Consider the following 17,954-nt stretch of genomic DNA (forward strand, 5'->3'; position numbering starts at 1 on the left):
ATATTAAGGGGAAAGTATTCAGTCTTTCACCATTAAGGACGTTAGCTGTGGGGTTTTGGTAAATGTTCTTTATCAAGTTTAGAAAGTTCCCTTTTTTTCTTAGCTTGCTGAGTTTTTATTATGAATAAGTGTTTAGTTTAACTTTTTCTGCATTATTAACATGATTTCTCCTCAACTTTTTAATATGGTGGACTACATCAAATGCTTTTTTTAATACTAAATCAGTCTTAAATCCTTGGAATAAAACTCATTTGGTCATGGTGTATAGTTCTTTTTATACATTTCTGGAGTTGTTTTGCTAACATTTTGTCAAGGATTCTGTGTCTTCTGTGAGCCCACTGTTCTTGAGGGATACTGATCTGTAGTTTTCTTTTCTGTACTGTCTTTAGGTTTTGGTATCAGGGTAATATTGGCCTTAAAAAATGAGTTCTGAAATGTTTCCTCTTCTTCTATTTTCCGGAAGAGACTAGAATTCATGTTATTCTTATTTCTTTATTCTTGATGTTCCAGATCCTTCTTTTATAATTTCCTTTCTGCTTGGAGAACTACCTGTAGTCATTCTTTCAGGATCTGCTATAGATCAGGTCTCTTAGCTTTCCCTCAGCTGAGATTGCTTTGATTTCACTTTTATTCCTGAACGATATTTTCACAGGGTATAGAATTCTGGGACCACAGTTCTTTTCTTTTAGCATTTGAGAAACAGTGTGTCATTTCCTTCTGGCTTCCATGGTTCCCCATGTGAGGTCTGCTGTCATTTGAATCACTGTTCCCCTATAGGTAATAGCTCATTTTTCTCTAGCTGCTTTCAAGATTCTTTGCTTTTACTTTTAGTCCAATTTAAAATTTTTTAAATTGTGGTAAAATACATGTAACATAAAATTTACCACCTTAACCATTTTTTTAGTGTGCAGTTCAGTGTGTTAAATACATTCACATTGTTGTGCAACCAATCTCCAGAACTTTTTCACCTTCCAAAATTGAAACTCTATACCCATTAAACAACTTCTCATTTCCAAAGGATGATTTTGATGTGTCTGAGTGTGGATTACTTTGGTTTTATCTCATTTGGGGTTCAGTCAGCTTCTTGAATCTGTAGGTTTATGTCTTTTGCCAAATTGGAAACTTTCAGCCATTATTTCTTCAGGTCCACCTTTTTTCTCTGCTTTCTAAGATTCTGATGACATGAATGTTAAATCTTTTGTTAATGTTCCCCAAGCTCCTGAGGCTCTCTTCATTTTTTTTTTTAGTTTATTTTTCCTCTGTTGTTCAGATTGGATAATTTCTATTGCTCTATCTTCAATTTTACTGACTCTTTCCTGTCGTCTCCATTCTTCAGTTGAGCCCATGTAGCAAGTTTATTTCAGTTATTGTATTTTTCAGTTCTAAAATTTCCATTTTCTGCTTTGTATCTTTTACTTCTTTTCTTAAGACTAATTTTTCATTTGTTTCAAATGTGTTTGTGATTGCTCACTGAAGCATTTTTATGATGGCTGTTTTAAAATCCTTGCCAGATAATGTCAAGATCTGAAGCATGTCAGTGTTGGCATCTGTTGACTTTTTTCTCATTCGTGTTGTGATTTTCCTGGCTCTTAGTATAAGAGATCTTCAATTGTGTAATGAACGTTTTGGAGATCATAAGAATCTGGATCCTATTTAATCTTTTTTAGTAGGCAGTCCACCAACTGAGGTGTAGTGTGAGGGCAGGGTGAGTGTGTATGTTCAGCTTCCTGCTGGGTCCCACCAACACCACCCTGGCAAAAGTGGAACAATGACTCACATTGTTTTGCAGACAGGTGGGATGGAAGTTCAGCTCCACTCTTGGTCCTAGTGAAAGTAGGGCACCAACCCACACCACCTCATTGCCTCTGAGGAGGGGTGTAAGCTCAGCCCCTTGACAGACCCCACTGACAACAGGGAGAGGGCAAGCAGAGATCTGACTCGCACTGATTTGTTGCTGCAAGGTAAGGTGGAAAGCTCAGCTCCCTGAAGGGCCCAGCTGACAACAGGGAAGGGGAGAGGGTGAAGTGGAGTGCCAACCAGCCCTGCCATCCACCACTTTGTTCCACCCTGCAGATGCCAGATGGGGATGGAGGCTCAGCTCCCCACTGGGCCCCACTGACATTAGGGGAAGGAGGAAGCAGTGTTGACTAGCCCACCTCCAACCATCTTGTTTTGCCTTGTTGATATTGGGGTGAGGGTGGAGGCTCAGCTGCTCATGACATAGGGCAGGGGGAGGTTTACTGGGGACTAGCCCTGCCTCATACCACCTTGTTAAGTCTCATTGCTTCCAGGTTGGGGTGAAGTTCGCCTGGATGCTGGACCCCACTCACACTACCCTAGTGAGAGTATCACCTCCTTCTGCAAGGGATGGGATGGGGGAGTGAGGGAAGATCAGGTCCCTGCTCAACCTGCTAAACACACCTGCCCCCACAATAGGGGGAATCAAAGTTCTGTCTGCTTTTGCTAGGCAAGGAATGAGAGATTAGGTCCCTGATGTGTCCAGCCAACTCCACTGGGTGGTGGAATCAGAGCACTGCCACTTGCTTCTTTGGAGTAGGGTGGGATTTTTCTGTTGGCGTTTGGCTATAGGAGGGTGGGTACTACCAAAAAGGTTTACTATTGTTAGGCTACCCTTTCCCCAGTCATCTGGCTAAAGAAAACAGGCTTTTCTTAGAGCCCTTTCTGTCTATGCCTGTTGGTGGTCCCAGGCTGGAGGCTTTAACAGCACCCTGACCAGGATATATGGGAGACAATAAGAAAACTCAAGGAACACACTATCTGTGTCATTCCTTGAGTCCTAGAGTCTGTGTGCAGTGTGCCTTCTTATTTCCACCTTTCAGGGTGTTCCTGTGCTTATCTGTTGTGTTATGTCTAAGGTGTTTTAGTTGCAAAGGAGGACCCTGGAGAAGTAGGGCTCCTCCATCTTGGCAGAATCACAAGTGTCCTCCCAGTGACTCATTATTATGTTGAAAATAACATTTATTTTCTTTGTGTGTGTGTATGTGTGTGTTAAAAGGAACTAAATTGAGTGTCAGAGGTAATAACACTTATTTTCCAGCTTTCCACATTATGGTTAAAAATGCACTATGAAAAACTGCCGTAACATCATGGATCATAATTTTCCCCTAAAGATTCAATTATGTTTGTTTATGTTATTCCTGGCTAATTTAGCCTGCTTCATGTTATTCAACTGCCTGTCCACCTCAGTACTTTTAGACTATAATATTCCAAAGGAAAGAACTCTATTTCATTCATTATCACCTAATGCTACACTATACACACTCAGAACAGCCAGGGGGAAAGATCACTTGAAAACTCATTTAGGAGCTCCTTTTCTTAATAATCCAAGGCAAATCTTATTTTTAACTTGACTGTGACATTTCTCTCTTTAAGTAACCCCCTTTACTGCTATCAACATCCACTGTGATAGTTATTCCTCTTGAATTCTACCAATAGCCAGCAGGAACTTGAAAGAAAGGAGGCAAACAGGGCTTTTGTTTTGCATTTTTACTTCTTTAAATGGAACACCTATATATCTCACTTTATTTAAGAGATGGATTCTTGAAAAGAATTGATTTACCTGTTGACTTATATTTAATTTCAAAGATTCTAGACCTTTTGTTTGTATTGACCTTCAATTAATTCCTGCACTCTTGCTTTAAATAAGAAACTATAGAATAGTATAACAAGACTGAGGAGACTGTTAAGGAAAATTATCACTGCCTCAATCTTTGCTTTCTTTCTATAACTTTCCATAATTAACCTTTAACCCCTTGTTCTGTTTGTCTAGGAACTCTGCTCTGGCTGGGAGAAGGAGTGGCCCAGGTGATAAGGTATCCTAAGGTACTTCCATAGAAGGTGGGACTCTATTAACCCAGTTGGAAAAATCACTGTTCTAGGAAAAGCTTTGTATTTATCACACCTAAAAATGAAGACAATCTTTTAAAAGCACAAATTGAAACCAAGTTTTCAGAGAAGAACTATGTATATAACATAACATAGATAAGGATCTTCTATAACAGCATTAGAGCAAAACTCCAGTCAAGCCTCCAAACTCAGTAAGGAAATAAACACAATAATTAATTATGTACAGAAGTAGACAATAAGCACATGAAAAGATCCTTAAAATCCTTAGTCATTAGGGAAATGCAAATGAAAACCACAATGAGATACCACTTCATACACACTAGGACAGCTATAATGAAAAAGACAATAATAAGTGTCGGTGAGCATGTGGAGAAATTAGAACCCTCATACACCGCTGGTGGGGATGTACAATGGTACAAGCAAGTTGAAAAACAAGTTGGTAGTTCTTCAAAATGTTAAATATAGACTTACCATATGACACAGCAATTCCTCTCCTAGGTATATACCCAAGAGAACTGAAAACATATGTTCACATAAAAACTTGTATATGAATGTTCATAGCAGCATTACTCATAATAGCCAAAAAGTGGAAACAACCCAAATGTCCATCAACCAATGAATGTATAAACAAATGTGGTAGATCCATACAACTGAATATTATTCAGCCATAAAAAGGAATGAAGCATTGATACATGTCATAACATGGATGAACCTTGAAAACTTCATGTTAATGATGTGAGACACAAAGGCCACATATTGTATGATTCCATTAATATGAAATTCCAGAACAGGCAAATCTACAGGGACAGAAAGTAGATTACTGGTTGCCAGGGGCTAGGGGAAGGAGGGTATATGGGGTGACTGCTAATGAGTATGAGATTTATTTTGGGGGTGATGAAAATGTTCTGTAATTAGATAGTGGTGATGGTTGCACAACCTTGTGAATATACTAAAAACCACTGAATTGTATACCTTACAAGGGTGAATTTTGTGGTATGTATATCTTATCTCAATTTTAAAAGAGATTAATTAGGGCTATTTGACCTAACAGTTTAAAAACCCAAAGAAAAAAAAAAAACACCAATGATTGTGTAACTTTTCTTTAAATTTCCTTTTCTGATACTGTAGCAAGATAATTGGCAACTTTTCAGGTTGAACCAGATCCTGTTTTCTGGCACTTTGAGGGAATGTTAAATGGACTTTTCTGAAAAGAAGATGCAAATATAAAGAAGTAATGATTTAATAAGCTGCAATTAACAAACAGCACAGTTACTCAAGCACACACCCAGGGGCTTCCGTACGGAGAGCTGTTAAGTAACACCTAGGCAGCCTCCCTTTCCTAAACACTGCAGTTTTTGTTTCAAATGTTCATTTGTTAGATAGCTGTTTATAAATCTCAAAACATTTTCCTATAGAATGTCACAAATGCTGTTTCTCAGGCTAGCTCACAAAAGTCTGTTTAACCCATGTTGTATTTGGAGAGTAATATTGATTTAACTTTTCTAACTCTACCTATACATTCCCATAAAAATATCTACTTATACAAACCACCTGTAACCTTTCTCCTCTGCAGGAGATTTCATCCAGACTGAGTCACTCACCTATATGCTGTTCTCAACTCAAGCAGGGCAGTCTAGTAGAAAGTCAATGGAACTTGCAATCTGTTGGACTTGGGTTTGAATCCTGTCTCCTTCACTTACTAGCTGTGCAACCATGAGCAAGTTATTTAACTTCTCTAGGCTTCAGTTTTCTCACCTGTAAGTTGAGGATAATTATGTCTACCTCATTCAAGTTGATATACACAAAGTGTCTAGTCAGAGGGGGCATTGACTAAATGTTAGTTTCCAAGATGTACCAATCTACTTTTCTAGTATTAATCAGCACAGTATAGTGAACGTAATGCAATACTTTTTTTACATAATGCAATGTAAAGCTAAATATCCCCAATGCTTCAGTGTTATCACTTGAATGAGAAATGTCACTGTAAAACTAGTAAAGCAATAGAGAGTACAGAATGGTGATTTGAGGGGCATGTACCACCCAGGAGGGCTCATCAAAATCTTCAGGGTAGAAGAGGGACAAGGCAAAGCTGATTAAACATAATTTTTAAAAGCATATTAAATATATTTTTAATTTACAAAAAGCTTTAGCCTATTAATTTCAAAATACAAATAACAGAAGGTAGGGTTGAAAAACACTTGTGTAGGAAAAAAGGGTTCAATTTGTACTAATCCTATAATCTAGAACTGTGATGTTCAATGGGGTAGCCAATAGTCACGTAACTATTTAAATTAAAATTAAATTTAAAATTCAGTTCCTCAGCCACACTAGCCGCATTTCAAGCGCTCAATAGCCACATGTGACTAGTGGCTACTGAATGGTGCTAAAAGGGAAGTTGCTTTTTTTAAGTAAATCTTTCCCACTATTTTCTATTGTTTTCAGGTGGACTCCTCTGCTTCTAAATGTGAAGAACTGAAATAACATTCTAGGTAAATTAGGTTCTTAGTATAGGTTCTACAAGATTTCTGGAGTGAATATTTCTCCCTGAACACTGCGCTTGAGATGCACTTCAATCTATTAATGTCAAAATGATCTTTTGCTTCAGGCTATCATTTGACATCTGCTTCTAACACATATCAAATGACTGAACCAAGTTTCCTATAACAAGCTTTGTGGACCAAAGGATTAGAGGCAAGCTCACAGAAATCTAGATGACCAGGTCAGATTTGAAGATGAGGTCATCGTCATATGCAAGATTATAAAAATCAATTTACATGGTAGATAAAACATAATTAGTTTTTAAGGTATGTAAGAAAACATGAATATATTAGTTAAGATGGGTAAATCTGATTTGTTATGCTGTTGCTGTAATTCAATTTATATTAATAGAGTAGAAGAATAACAGGAAATATAAAGGTGCCTTTGGATTTACACATAAATGTAGGGTATCTAATATTCAGGAAACTAGAACTATCACATGAAAAAAAAAAAAAACCCACAAAAAAACCCCCAAAAGACAATGTGGAGACCTGACTCCAGGTGGGGCAGTAGGCCAGCTTTTGGTCTTGTGGCTGCCTGTTCTTTAGTTCATTCGCATTCCTTTCTAGCTGACACCTTTGAGATAGGAAGGTAACGATGCAGAGTAGGCAACGCTAGTAATTGAGCCATTCTGTTATGGTATGCCGAAGCATAAAAATCACTGTTTATGAGTAGGTAATATGCCCATCAAATACCCCTGACTCCAGAGGTATGTGTACATGACGGGCAGAGATCAGAAAAAGGGGGAGGATGCTATTTTACATTATTTGGTAAACTGTAAGTGTAAATTGCTTTTTTAAGATGAAGTAACATTGTTCCCAAGTTAGAAATGGTTGCATCAAAATATCATTAACCCTAGCTACTTGTTTTCTATTAAGTGAAAGTTAGAAGCAATTAATTTAAAAAGGAGAATGGGAGAGGTAGGCAGAATGACAGCAGCATAAAGTAGCAGATGATAAAAGAGAGTTTTCAAAAACTATGAATATTAGGTATAAGGTACAAAGCAAGTCAGCGTAGGGGCCATTAGTAGGGGCAATTAGCTTATATTAAGGTAGAATATGACCATCAATTTTCAGAACATTGAATAAAAAAGTTTAAATTATTTTAAACTTTTATTTAAATTATTATACTTAAATTTTTTGTCCACTATTCACATGGAAAATTGCCATACAATTTTAATTTAGAAAGATTTCAATGCAAAATGAAACAAAAACTCTCAACAGTTAAAAAAAAAGAAGCTTTGATACAGACAATTAAACACAATAGCTCATTTCCAGGCAATACTGGATCATGTTACTGTATTTATCAGACTTTCCAAAACTGTGTTCTGCAAAGCACTTGTGTCCTTTGAGACCTCAATAGATGGTTCATGAAAAAGGGGTTCTGACATCAAGTCTCAACTGCTGTGGGCTATATCCTTTTTGCAGATTCATCATGTACATCATCATCTTGAAAGTTCTAAGAAGTTATGCAGTAAAGAAATTGGTCAAATCTTGTTTAACTCCACAATTCCCAATTTTACTTGATTATGCCACGCTCCTATGTTTTTTTTTTTTTGGAGGAGGGAGATGGTTGTTGGGGCACAGATACACCTTTAACATTCCAGAGACTTCTCAGTTAAAAATAGTATGTACTATTTAAAGTTCCTTAAGTACCAATAACACATAACAAACCAAATCCAAAGGATTATATTTCTGAACAGGAAAACCCAGTTACTCATGGCATATTCAAATAACAAGAACAAATGTGTTTAGAGTAATGAGGAAGGAGGTGTGCCGTATTAAGTTCTGTCCCTAAAAATGAAATTAACAGAACTGATCCTAAAATCTAAAAAGGTGTGCACATTTTATTTTGGTATGCTTCAGAAAATAAGTTAAAATCGTACTTATTGGCCCTATATATTGACTTTATCCATTTCTTCAGGGATATACTTCCTTCATGAAGTTGACCTACAGGATGTACCAGATTTCATTAATTATAAGACGACATCATGTGTAAGATATACTATGATCTTAAATATCACTAAGGAAAAAACCCACTGCTAATTAAACAACAACATGCCATGGATTGTGAGACACCTTCCAATTTGAGCAATGTTGAAATGTGAACATACGTTCCTCTCTTCCTTCTTCCACATATATTCTTCGGTATGTTCTTTATGTGCTTTCCCCCTTTAAAGACAATATCGAAGAGGGGAACAACACAAAAAAGGACAAGATTCAAGAGATCTCTGTTGACCTTACTCTTACAATTATATTCAGATATTATAATGGCTCTGTTTAAACAGATCAATCAAGCAAATCATTTTTAACTGTTCTGCTTGATTCTGAACAAGTCACCCCAGAGGAAAAACACAGAACTTCCTCAGACAGTTCCGTTAGAGAGATGATTCATTATAACTATTATTTATTAAACAAACCATGTGCTGAACCAAGTGCTTTACATATATTATCATTTCATTTAGTTCTCACCACAACCCCATGAGACAGATATTATTTTCACCCCTGTTTTACAGATTAGGATGTTGAAGCATAGAGATATTAAATAACTTGCATAAGATTACAGAGTTATTAAGTGGCAGAGCCAGGACTCAAATCCAGGTTTTTATGGCTCCAAAGCTTATGTTCTTTAACACTTTGCCATACATCCAAATTATCCAACAAAGTGCCTCCTAAATTTTAAGGAGATAAGTAAAATTGAAATATTTAATTGCTAGTAACTAATGTATTTAGTCAAAATAGGCCAAATATGTTAAATAATAGTTATGTTCTATATGGACAGATTTTATCCTGAATCTGTTTTATAAAATGTATACAGTCATGCTTGCATAATGACATTTTGGTCAACAACAAACCACATATACAACGGTGGTCTCCTAAGATTAGTACCATGGAGCCTAGGTGTGTAGTACACAACAGCCAACACCTTTCTCAGAACATATCCCCATCGTTAAGCAATACATGACTGTATATTTGTGTTCATTTTGTTAACTCGACACATTTAACTTAAAAATTAAGATTTATAGTTGTTTTATCTTTGCTTTCATGCTATTTGGTATTAAATAACCAATTTATTTAATATAATAAACCAGTATATCTGAGACCTGGTAATTGTTCCAGATTAATGACACAGGAAATTGTATCAACTCTGAAAGGGGGGGGCATCTAATGTCAAGTAGTAATCTTACGTCAAGTAATGCTTGTTTTGTTCTATGTGAATTGGGGAATGGGATATGTAATACACATATTTGCACAATTGCGTTTCAATTCTTTAAAACTTGTTATCCACCAAAACATATAAACAATTGAACACTATCACACTCATGCATTACCAAGAGACCACCAAGATGTCACTGTTGTACACCGTAAGCTTAACCACTGGCTCTAAAGCATCATCCAGTTTGCACCGGGCAAATCGGGCCACTTGACGTCACCCATCATTCACAGCCTGGCAGATCACAGGTCCCTGAGCACGGAACTCTAGAGCAAGTCTTGTCAATGATCACAATGGCATGAATTTTTTAGTGGATAGTAAATTTTTAAAAAATCTTTAGAACAATTCTTCTGCAATTTGGACTTTTGATAAATGACCTGCTATATTTTTGATCATTTTATAATTTACTAAATGTCATGTCCTTGGTGAAGAATGCACATCCCAATTATACCACTCTTCTTATATAAAAATCAGATATACTCATTGTGATTTCCAGAAACATACTAAAGAAAAGGCAAAGTCTGCCTATACTTGTTTCTCTCATTAGATAAGTTTACCTCTTTATCTTAAAATTTAAATGTACCAAAGAAGTTTCACATTTGGGATCAACCCATTAGTATAGGACCAAGCTGCCAAAATTAAGCAAACTTTCCTAAATTTCAGTTTAACAAAAACTGACATCCTATATCATAATCACTGAAAACAATGAAGTGTTCAGTAATGTGTCACAGTTACTTGACAGTTGACATGTAACAATACCTGTCCTCTCCTCAGATCTTCAATTGGGGGAAAGAAAAAAACCTGAAAGGTGGTAAAAATGAAACAGGAAAAGGAAAAGAAACTTAATAAAACATTTTTTTCAAAATCAATGATCATACTTTAATAGAATGTTTTTCCCTACAGATGAAATATAAGAAAGTTAATATTGATATAGTAGAAGTAATATAGAATCCAATATAATCTTTGAGGTTAAAGATGGCTGCACATCCACTGAAGATGGTTTCCAACACAAGGGTCTCATATTTTATAAAGAAAACATTTATATAGTTATTTTTCAATGCATTATGAGTACTTGTTATTTAAAGGAATTTGAGGTGGCTATTTTTAGGCAACACATTTCTATAAAGCAAAATAACATCCTTAATTTTATTACTTTTGAAAATTGTTCATAGTTATGTTTACTATCATTTATCCTTACTCTACTGAAACTAAGAAAAAAGTGTCACTTTAGGTCAGGCTTATGATCCAGTAAATGTTGTCCCTGACAGTAGTGGCAAGGAATTTGTAGAACAGAATAGCCACAATTCCTTGATATCGATCTCCTCAACAGACAAATATTCAAAAACATACCAGCATCTTTGGATAACTCAATAAAGAGTTCTGAACTCACCTGGACTATTTAGGAAGCTATTTGTTTTTTAATCTTGTACCAATCTTGACTTTGCTTACATAGTACTTCTTTTATTATTCTAAACTTGCTTCTTTAAACATCTGGCCTACTTCTAACCTATCTTGTTCTGACCCATGTTTGAGTTCAACCACAAGGGTTTTTTTGTTTTGAGTACCATGAGACTCATGTGAGGTCTTAAAGCAGGAAGGCCATATAAAGGAATGAAGAAACTGCCTGTACTTCTGGTGAGGTCCTCAGGTCTTTTAAGATTGTTCGTATTTCAATGTAAGAATAAAATGATAAGGACAGAGATAAGACTGATAACCACCCTATTCCTGACCTTCATAATTCACTCAGCGGACATCCACTGGGTCCATAATATGTATGTGCCAGGTACTGTGTTAAGTGCTGAGGATACAGAGGAAAAAATAAAAGTCTCTGCTTTCAAGAGTTCACAGTCTACTGGGGTGAGACCATAAATGTAAATTCCTACAGAGACCAACCTTGAAATATTTTAGCCTGGAGAGAAAATTTTTGATGTATTTACTCAAGTAAATGACTATTTTAAAAAATGATTTGACTCTCGTAAAATACAATTATTCTCTGATAAGAACTTACTGGGGAGGAAATGTATAATCTTACATACTATATACATATATATAGAGAGAGGTATAATATTAAGCCCAATGTTAGACTTTTGAATGAAAATTCTCAACTTTTTCCCTACTGGTTTCAATATTTCCAAATTTGCATCAGAAGCAATTTACTTGAAACAGTTGAACAACCAAAGGCAACAAAATATCTAAAGGCAATTTGTTAAAATCTAGTTTTAATAAATCTAGGCAGCACTGGCTCAGTTTGACATACCTCATGCAGAATATCAAGAAAATTCTTTGAAAATGGCAAAGTGTGGAGTCCTATCTGCCAGGTTCTGGAAACCATGACAGTAACCAAAATAACTGCTTTAACAAATGAGACCTCTTATAATATCACAATTGTTTCTGAAAAATACATGACCTCTAACTACTGGCTTATTTATTTATACCCTGTATTTTTCCACAAAGGATTTGAAGCAGTTACTGTAATATAAAGCAAAGTACACGAATTATATTCACCTGGCTTTGAATTATGGCTCTGCCATTTACTATTTATAATCTTTGGGCCCTTAACTTCTGAGATTCGGTTTCTTAATCTGTAACAATGGGGATCATAATCCTACTCTGCTGGGTCAAGGAAACATAATGAAATAGCATGTAGCACGGTATCTGCCATAAAATAAGTGCTAAATAAATATCAGTTTTGTGCCTTCTTTATCCTAATGTATGCTACATAGAAAAGGATAAGGTAGAATTTTAAATGACTTTTTTTTGCACATTGATACGTGCCAAGCAGAAATGTGGATGATTATGAGTTGCAAATGTTAAGGTTTGCATCTAAAAATCAGGTTCAAAGCAAATTCAATTTCTTTCCACAAGGTCAGCACTTTGAGAACATATCTTATTAATCTTTTAGCTATATTTTTAATGCAAAAAAATTTCTGAGGGGAAAAAAATGAATGAAAAGAGCCCCCTGGCATACTACTTTTCACACTATCCATTCGAAGGATGAATAACATTCTAAATTTGAGTTTCTTATAAAAGATTTATAGTATTAGACCGGCTAACATAATTTTAAATGAAATTCTCGTAATTCTGCCAGCCTTCAAAACATGACTCCTCTTAAGAAAAAAATCTAGGTAACATATATCAATGTCTTTTCTATTGAAGAGCAGCGTTTCGTTTGGGTTTGGAAAATACGATCCAAGTCGCAAAATACTAAGCACCAATTGTAAGCACTATTGCAACTCTGCTTGCGTTAGGGAGAGCAAGTAAACATTTTATACAGCAGTGGAGGTGAGCAGGAAAAAACTGAAAAGCGATTTGCACGGATCCCCCTCCTCTTCCATTATATACCCGACAATGCAAGTGTCCCGCATCTCAGATCAAACTGAGCCTCGGTCTTACTGACGTAACCAGTAACCCTATCCACCTCTCACACTGCGGAGGCCGGCAGGGCAGCAGCGGCCGCCAAGTACACCACTCATCGGAGCCTGCCCCATTCCACCCCCGCGTTTCAGTCATGCTTTCCAGAAATGGGGTCACTCACTCAGTAACTATTACACACACGCAGCCTATCATCCTGTAATCCCCCAAAGTCCGCTGTGCGGATAGAAGACAGCAAAAAAGTCCAGGAGGAAGAATCACAGACGCGCCACCATCAGGAATTGATTTTCCACTCCGGAGAGGAGCGCTGATGCCCTGGAATGGGTCTTGCCTGGATTATTTTCGCAGACCCCGAGTTGGTTCCGGGACAGGGGCGGCTGCGAAAAGCTCGGTGCCGTGGGGTGTCCGGGGAAATTCTGCTTTGCCCTGTTTGGGTATATTCTTTGGGTTTTGGCACTCGGGAGGGTGTCTCAGGGACAGTCACCAGGATCCCGGGCGAGGAGAACCAGAAAGCCCTTTACGGCGGCCGCTGGTCTCCTTGAATATCACCCTCTTACCTCCATGGACAGGAAACTCAAGTTAAACTCACGAGGACGGGGTCCTCGAGCTCAGCGACCTCAGAAACGGGGGTGGGGGGGACCTCAGGTTTCTACTTTTTCCCTTGCAGCAGCAGAAACCGCTGCGGCAGATGGGGGGAGGCAAACCCCCTGGGCTGTCCTGCAACCCCTACCCGAAACCCCCCCCAGGTCGCCACCCCTGCCCTGGGCTGTACCTGCCCCCGCAGCAACCCCCTCCCCCGGCCAGACTCGGGAGTCCCTGCTCTCCGGTGAACCCCATCCCCACCCAGTTCTTCATCGCCCCAAGTAACCCGGGTCCAGGGAAGCCCCCAACCCGGCAGGGCCAAACTTCTCAACTCCGGGCCGGCCCCCGCTCCGCCTGCCGCTCCCCCCACGCAAAGTTGATCACAATCGGCTCCTTACACAGCGCAGCGCCCACTCCGAATCCCACGCGCCGCCACCCCACAGCCCCCCGAGCGAGGGAGGGGAGGTGTGGGTGCGGGTGGGAGGAACAGAAGAGCAAAGAGACCAACCTCAACTACCCAAACCGGAATCCCAGACCGAGGCGAGAGGTGAGCGGCAGAGGAAGGGGCCGAGTGGCCGGCTCCCGGGTGGGGAGCGCGCCGGCGGGGGCGAGGGGAGGGGACGCGCCAGCCCCGGCCGCCCGGCTGCACTCACCTCAGCGCTGTCGGACGGGCTCTCCACAGCCATCTTCTGCCACGGGTCCGCCAGCTGCGCCAGCGGCATCTTCCCACCCGGCCCGCCGCCTTCACCGCCTCCTCCCTCCCCGCCCGCCCCGCGGCCGGCCCCGCTCCGTCGCCGCCCGAGCCCCACGGCAGCAGCGGCGGCTGCCCGGGAGAGGGCTCGGCGCCGACACCGACCCTCGAACGCCGCGTGCCCGGCTGGAGACGTCCGCGCGCCGAGCGAGAGCCTCGCGCCGCTGCCGGGCACCGGGTCTCGCCCCTTTCTTCCTCTCCTCCTTCCGCCGCCGGGACTACAGCTCCGCCCCCCCCCCCCCGCCGGTTCCCGCGCCCGCTCCCAGCAGAACAGCGGCCGCCGCGCGCTCCCCCACTTCCGCTCACAACATGGCGCCTAAGCGATACCTGTCTCTCAGAGCGAGGCTCGGCCGCCGCCGCCACCGCCGCGCGCACCCGGGGGCGGGGCTTGGGGGGACACGCCCCCGGCCGCCGCGCTCCGCTCCTCCCTCCTTCCTCGCCCCGGCCCCAGCTTCTGGGCCTCGCCTACTTTCAGGAAGGGCGAACCCGAGAGATCTGGGGGTGTCGGAGGGAGGCGAGGGAAAGAAGAGGGGAAAGGCAGGAGTGGGGAAAGGTTGGGTGCCTTTGACTGCTACGGGTCTCAGCTGGTCGGAGGCTCCTTGGGGATGGAGAGAAACAGGGGTCCCCGCCCAGCTGGAGGAGATGAGCGAGGCGCAGGGGGCACGGTCTGGTGCCAAGGACCCCGGGAGGGGGCGTGGGAGTCTTTTCGGCCTGAGTCCTCCGTGGGTGCGTATAGGCGCGCGGAGTCTATAGGCGCATCCCGTAATGGCCCAGGACCCGCCCTCTCCAGGGTCACACGCTGGGCATTCACCTGACCTGTCTCCATACCCCCCACGACAGGGACACCGAAGGCTTCATGCCCGGGAGCACCCTGGGGGTTCGGCTCTCGATTTGATTCAAGACTCTCCAAATTGACGCTCTTGTATTATATTTTTAATATTTGGAATTCATTCGTCTTGCATGAGTCGCCCCTCTAGTCCTCAGAGCCCTCGAGCTTCAGCCTTGACCCTCGAAGTCCCCCCACTCCCTGTTGCGTCAATCTTCTCGAAGGAGAAAACAAGGAGGTTCCTTAAGGCTGCCTCTCTCAGCAGAGGTTAGGGAATTATTTAAAAATATCTTGTTGGCAGGAACCCGGGGTTCCTGCTCCTCTGTTGACTTTAAATAAAAGATTAGATTTAAAAAAATCAGGCTGGCCATGGGTGGAGGAGGGGGAGAGAGGGAGGGGTTCTAACTCCTCCTCCTGACCAAGATAGGGAAGCCCTGGGTTAGGGAAACCCAATCCCCAGACGGCGACGGAGCCCAAGACGAGGCGAGCTTGTAGGAAGAGGCCTGGGCGTCTGGAGTGGGTCCCGAGAGGGTTCGACCTCGTGTTCCCTGCGCCAGGTGCGGTGGCAAGCTCCCTGCGCCCGGGCAGAATTGTGTAAAAGTCGCCGGGCTGAGTGGAAAGCTACTACAGCCACTGGCTAACCCCTCTACAAGGAGAAGGACAAAAGTAAAGGGAAATCTCCAGGCCGGCCAGTGCCTTCATCCCCTCAGGCCTCGGCCCAGGCGTCCAGGTCCTCCCACGCCCGGCCACCACATCGCGTCCCCCGCTACGCTCCTGGTGCACGCCTTTTAACAGCTCCCTTTCATCCTCCCGGGACCCAAACACCTGGAGAGCCCTCGCCTTCCTCCCTAACGCAGGTGTGAGGATGAGATTAGAGCCCCACACCTAGCCGGCCAGGGCTGCGCGGGCGGTGCAAGGTTTCTCGCTGGGCCGGAAAGAGGCAGGTGTTGGGCTTTTTCTGCGGTCTTTGCCGGCGCGCCCCTTGGCAGAGGCTCGAGGCCAGGGAGCCTCATGGTCACCTGAAGAGGCTCCATCTGTTTAGGGAACCTGAGGAGGCGGCCGGAAATCCTCGCTGCGCGCCCTCTCCCGCAGCCTTGGACTCCGGGGGGGAGGGGGGCGGCGGGGGGAGGGACAGCTCAGAGTTGAGCAACATCTGGGCAGGCTCAGCGTGGTCTGTGGGTTGGGGGGTGGGGAGGACTTAGCTCGTGATTTTGTCACCTCCCCCAACAGGCTTGATTCAAGTGCTGCAGATCCAATCTGCACCCAGACTCAGCTAATTTGGCAGCACCGTCTCTGTAATTCCTGAGGGTAAAAGCAGCTTGCAAAAGTTTGAAGATAAGGAGTTGTGGGGTTTTTTGCATTTACATACAAAGTACCTAATTTATCTTTCATTTACATTGCAAAGCCACATTACCATTACTTATAGCGAAAAGAAGTTAGTCAATTTGGTTAGTTTAAGGTAAATTAGTCCCCCAAATAGTGATCAATTATTCCAATTAATATTCTTGCTTTAGTAAAATCATATATAGCTGAAAAGAGATGATGATTATGTATTTAACACTGTCCAGCGCTAATTACTCCATCAAAGAGTGTACTAACCTTTTTTAAATAAATCAAATTTTGTATACTGAAAAGTTGATTTCAGTATCAACTTTTACTCATTTCTTTTTACCTTGAGAACTTGAGAAAGAACTTTTAAAACAAAGTTAGTTGATGTGTAAAAGTAAAGTGAACAGTGGCCACACTGCAGGAATTAAGCATTAAACAAACTGTTAATAATGGGCTAAAGAACCACTAGCACAGATGTCTTGGACTTATCAACTTGATAAGTATTTGTGAATCGATTTAGAAAAATGCTATTCTCCTTTTTTGCCAGAAAAGAAAGCAATTTTTTTTCCTTTTAATTAACAATAAACTTTTTTCGTTTATTTCTTTTATTAAATCCAAGAGTGGTGCTCTCCGGCTGGGAGAAATTGGGAAAATCAAAAAATCAATTTTTCTTGTAGGTGGCAGCAAAAAGAGTTATTTGAATATAGAAGCTGATATTGCCCTGAGCAGGATTAATATTTTTTCCTGTTTAAGAAACGAAAACTCTAAGTGTAGTTATTCAAAGAACAGCTGCCTCTAGAGATCACTCTGTGTGCACTAATATGGTAGCCACTGGCCACGTGTGGTTCTTGAGCACTTAAAAGAAGGTTGGCTGGCCACAGGTGAGATGTGCTGTAAGTGTAAAGTTCACACCAGATTTCAAAGACAGTACAAAAAAAGGATGTAAAATATCTCGTTAATAATTTAAAAATGTTTTTTATTGAGGTCATATTGGTTTGTAACGTTGTGTAAATTTCAGGTGTACATTATTATATATCAGTTTCTGTATAGACTGCCTCGTGCTCACCACCAATAGCCTAGATTTTATCCATCAGCATATGTGTGTGCCCCTTTATCCTTTTTGCCCTCCCCCATCCCTTCCCCTCATAATAATTTTTTATGCTGACTACCTGTAGAAGTGATATTTTGAATATTGAGTTAAATAAAATACTTCATTAAAATTAATTTCACCTGTTTTTTACTTTTTTATGTGGCTACTATAAAATGTATACTTACATATATATCTGGCTTATTTGTCAAGATTGGTACTATGGTTCTATAGGACAGCACTCTTTAGAGCTTTCCTTTAACGCTGAACCTTTTATGTATTCCGACAACTCCTATAGTGTTCAGTGATATCCTCACATTACACTGTCTTTTTGGGCTTCTGGGTGCAAAATCAGCAGAAAGGGCCAATCCAGTTACCTACTGATTCTA

General features: G+C 41.1%; 1 protein-coding gene across 17 annotated transcripts in view; it reads right to left on the reverse strand.

Moving 5' to 3' along the window:
* Positions 1–14,729, reverse strand: part of RPS6KA3 (ribosomal protein S6 kinase A3) — a 112,083-nt gene extending 97,354 nt beyond the window's left edge. For 3 of the 17 annotated variants that reach the window (XM_070603532.1, XM_070603524.1, XM_070603527.1), the window contains exon 1: positions 10,378–10,414. Coding sequence is in view for 1 of the 17 variants with exons in the window: in XM_070603520.1 (XP_070459621.1) it covers positions 14,226–14,294 (69 nt within the window). In the remaining 16 variants the exon portion in view is untranslated. Of the gene's footprint in view, positions 1–5,468; positions 5,623–10,377; positions 10,415–14,225 lie in introns of those variants that run through there. The other 14 variants (XM_070603530.1, XM_070603521.1, XM_070603525.1 and 11 more) reach the window with 13 other exon arrangements.
* Positions 14,730–17,954: the final 3,225 nt, after the last annotated feature.

The sequence above is a fragment of the Equus przewalskii genome, chromosome X (assembly GCF_037783145.1).
Source record: "Equus przewalskii isolate Varuska chromosome X, EquPr2, whole genome shotgun sequence".
Lineage (NCBI taxonomy): Eukaryota > Metazoa > Chordata > Mammalia > Perissodactyla > Equidae > Equus > Equus przewalskii.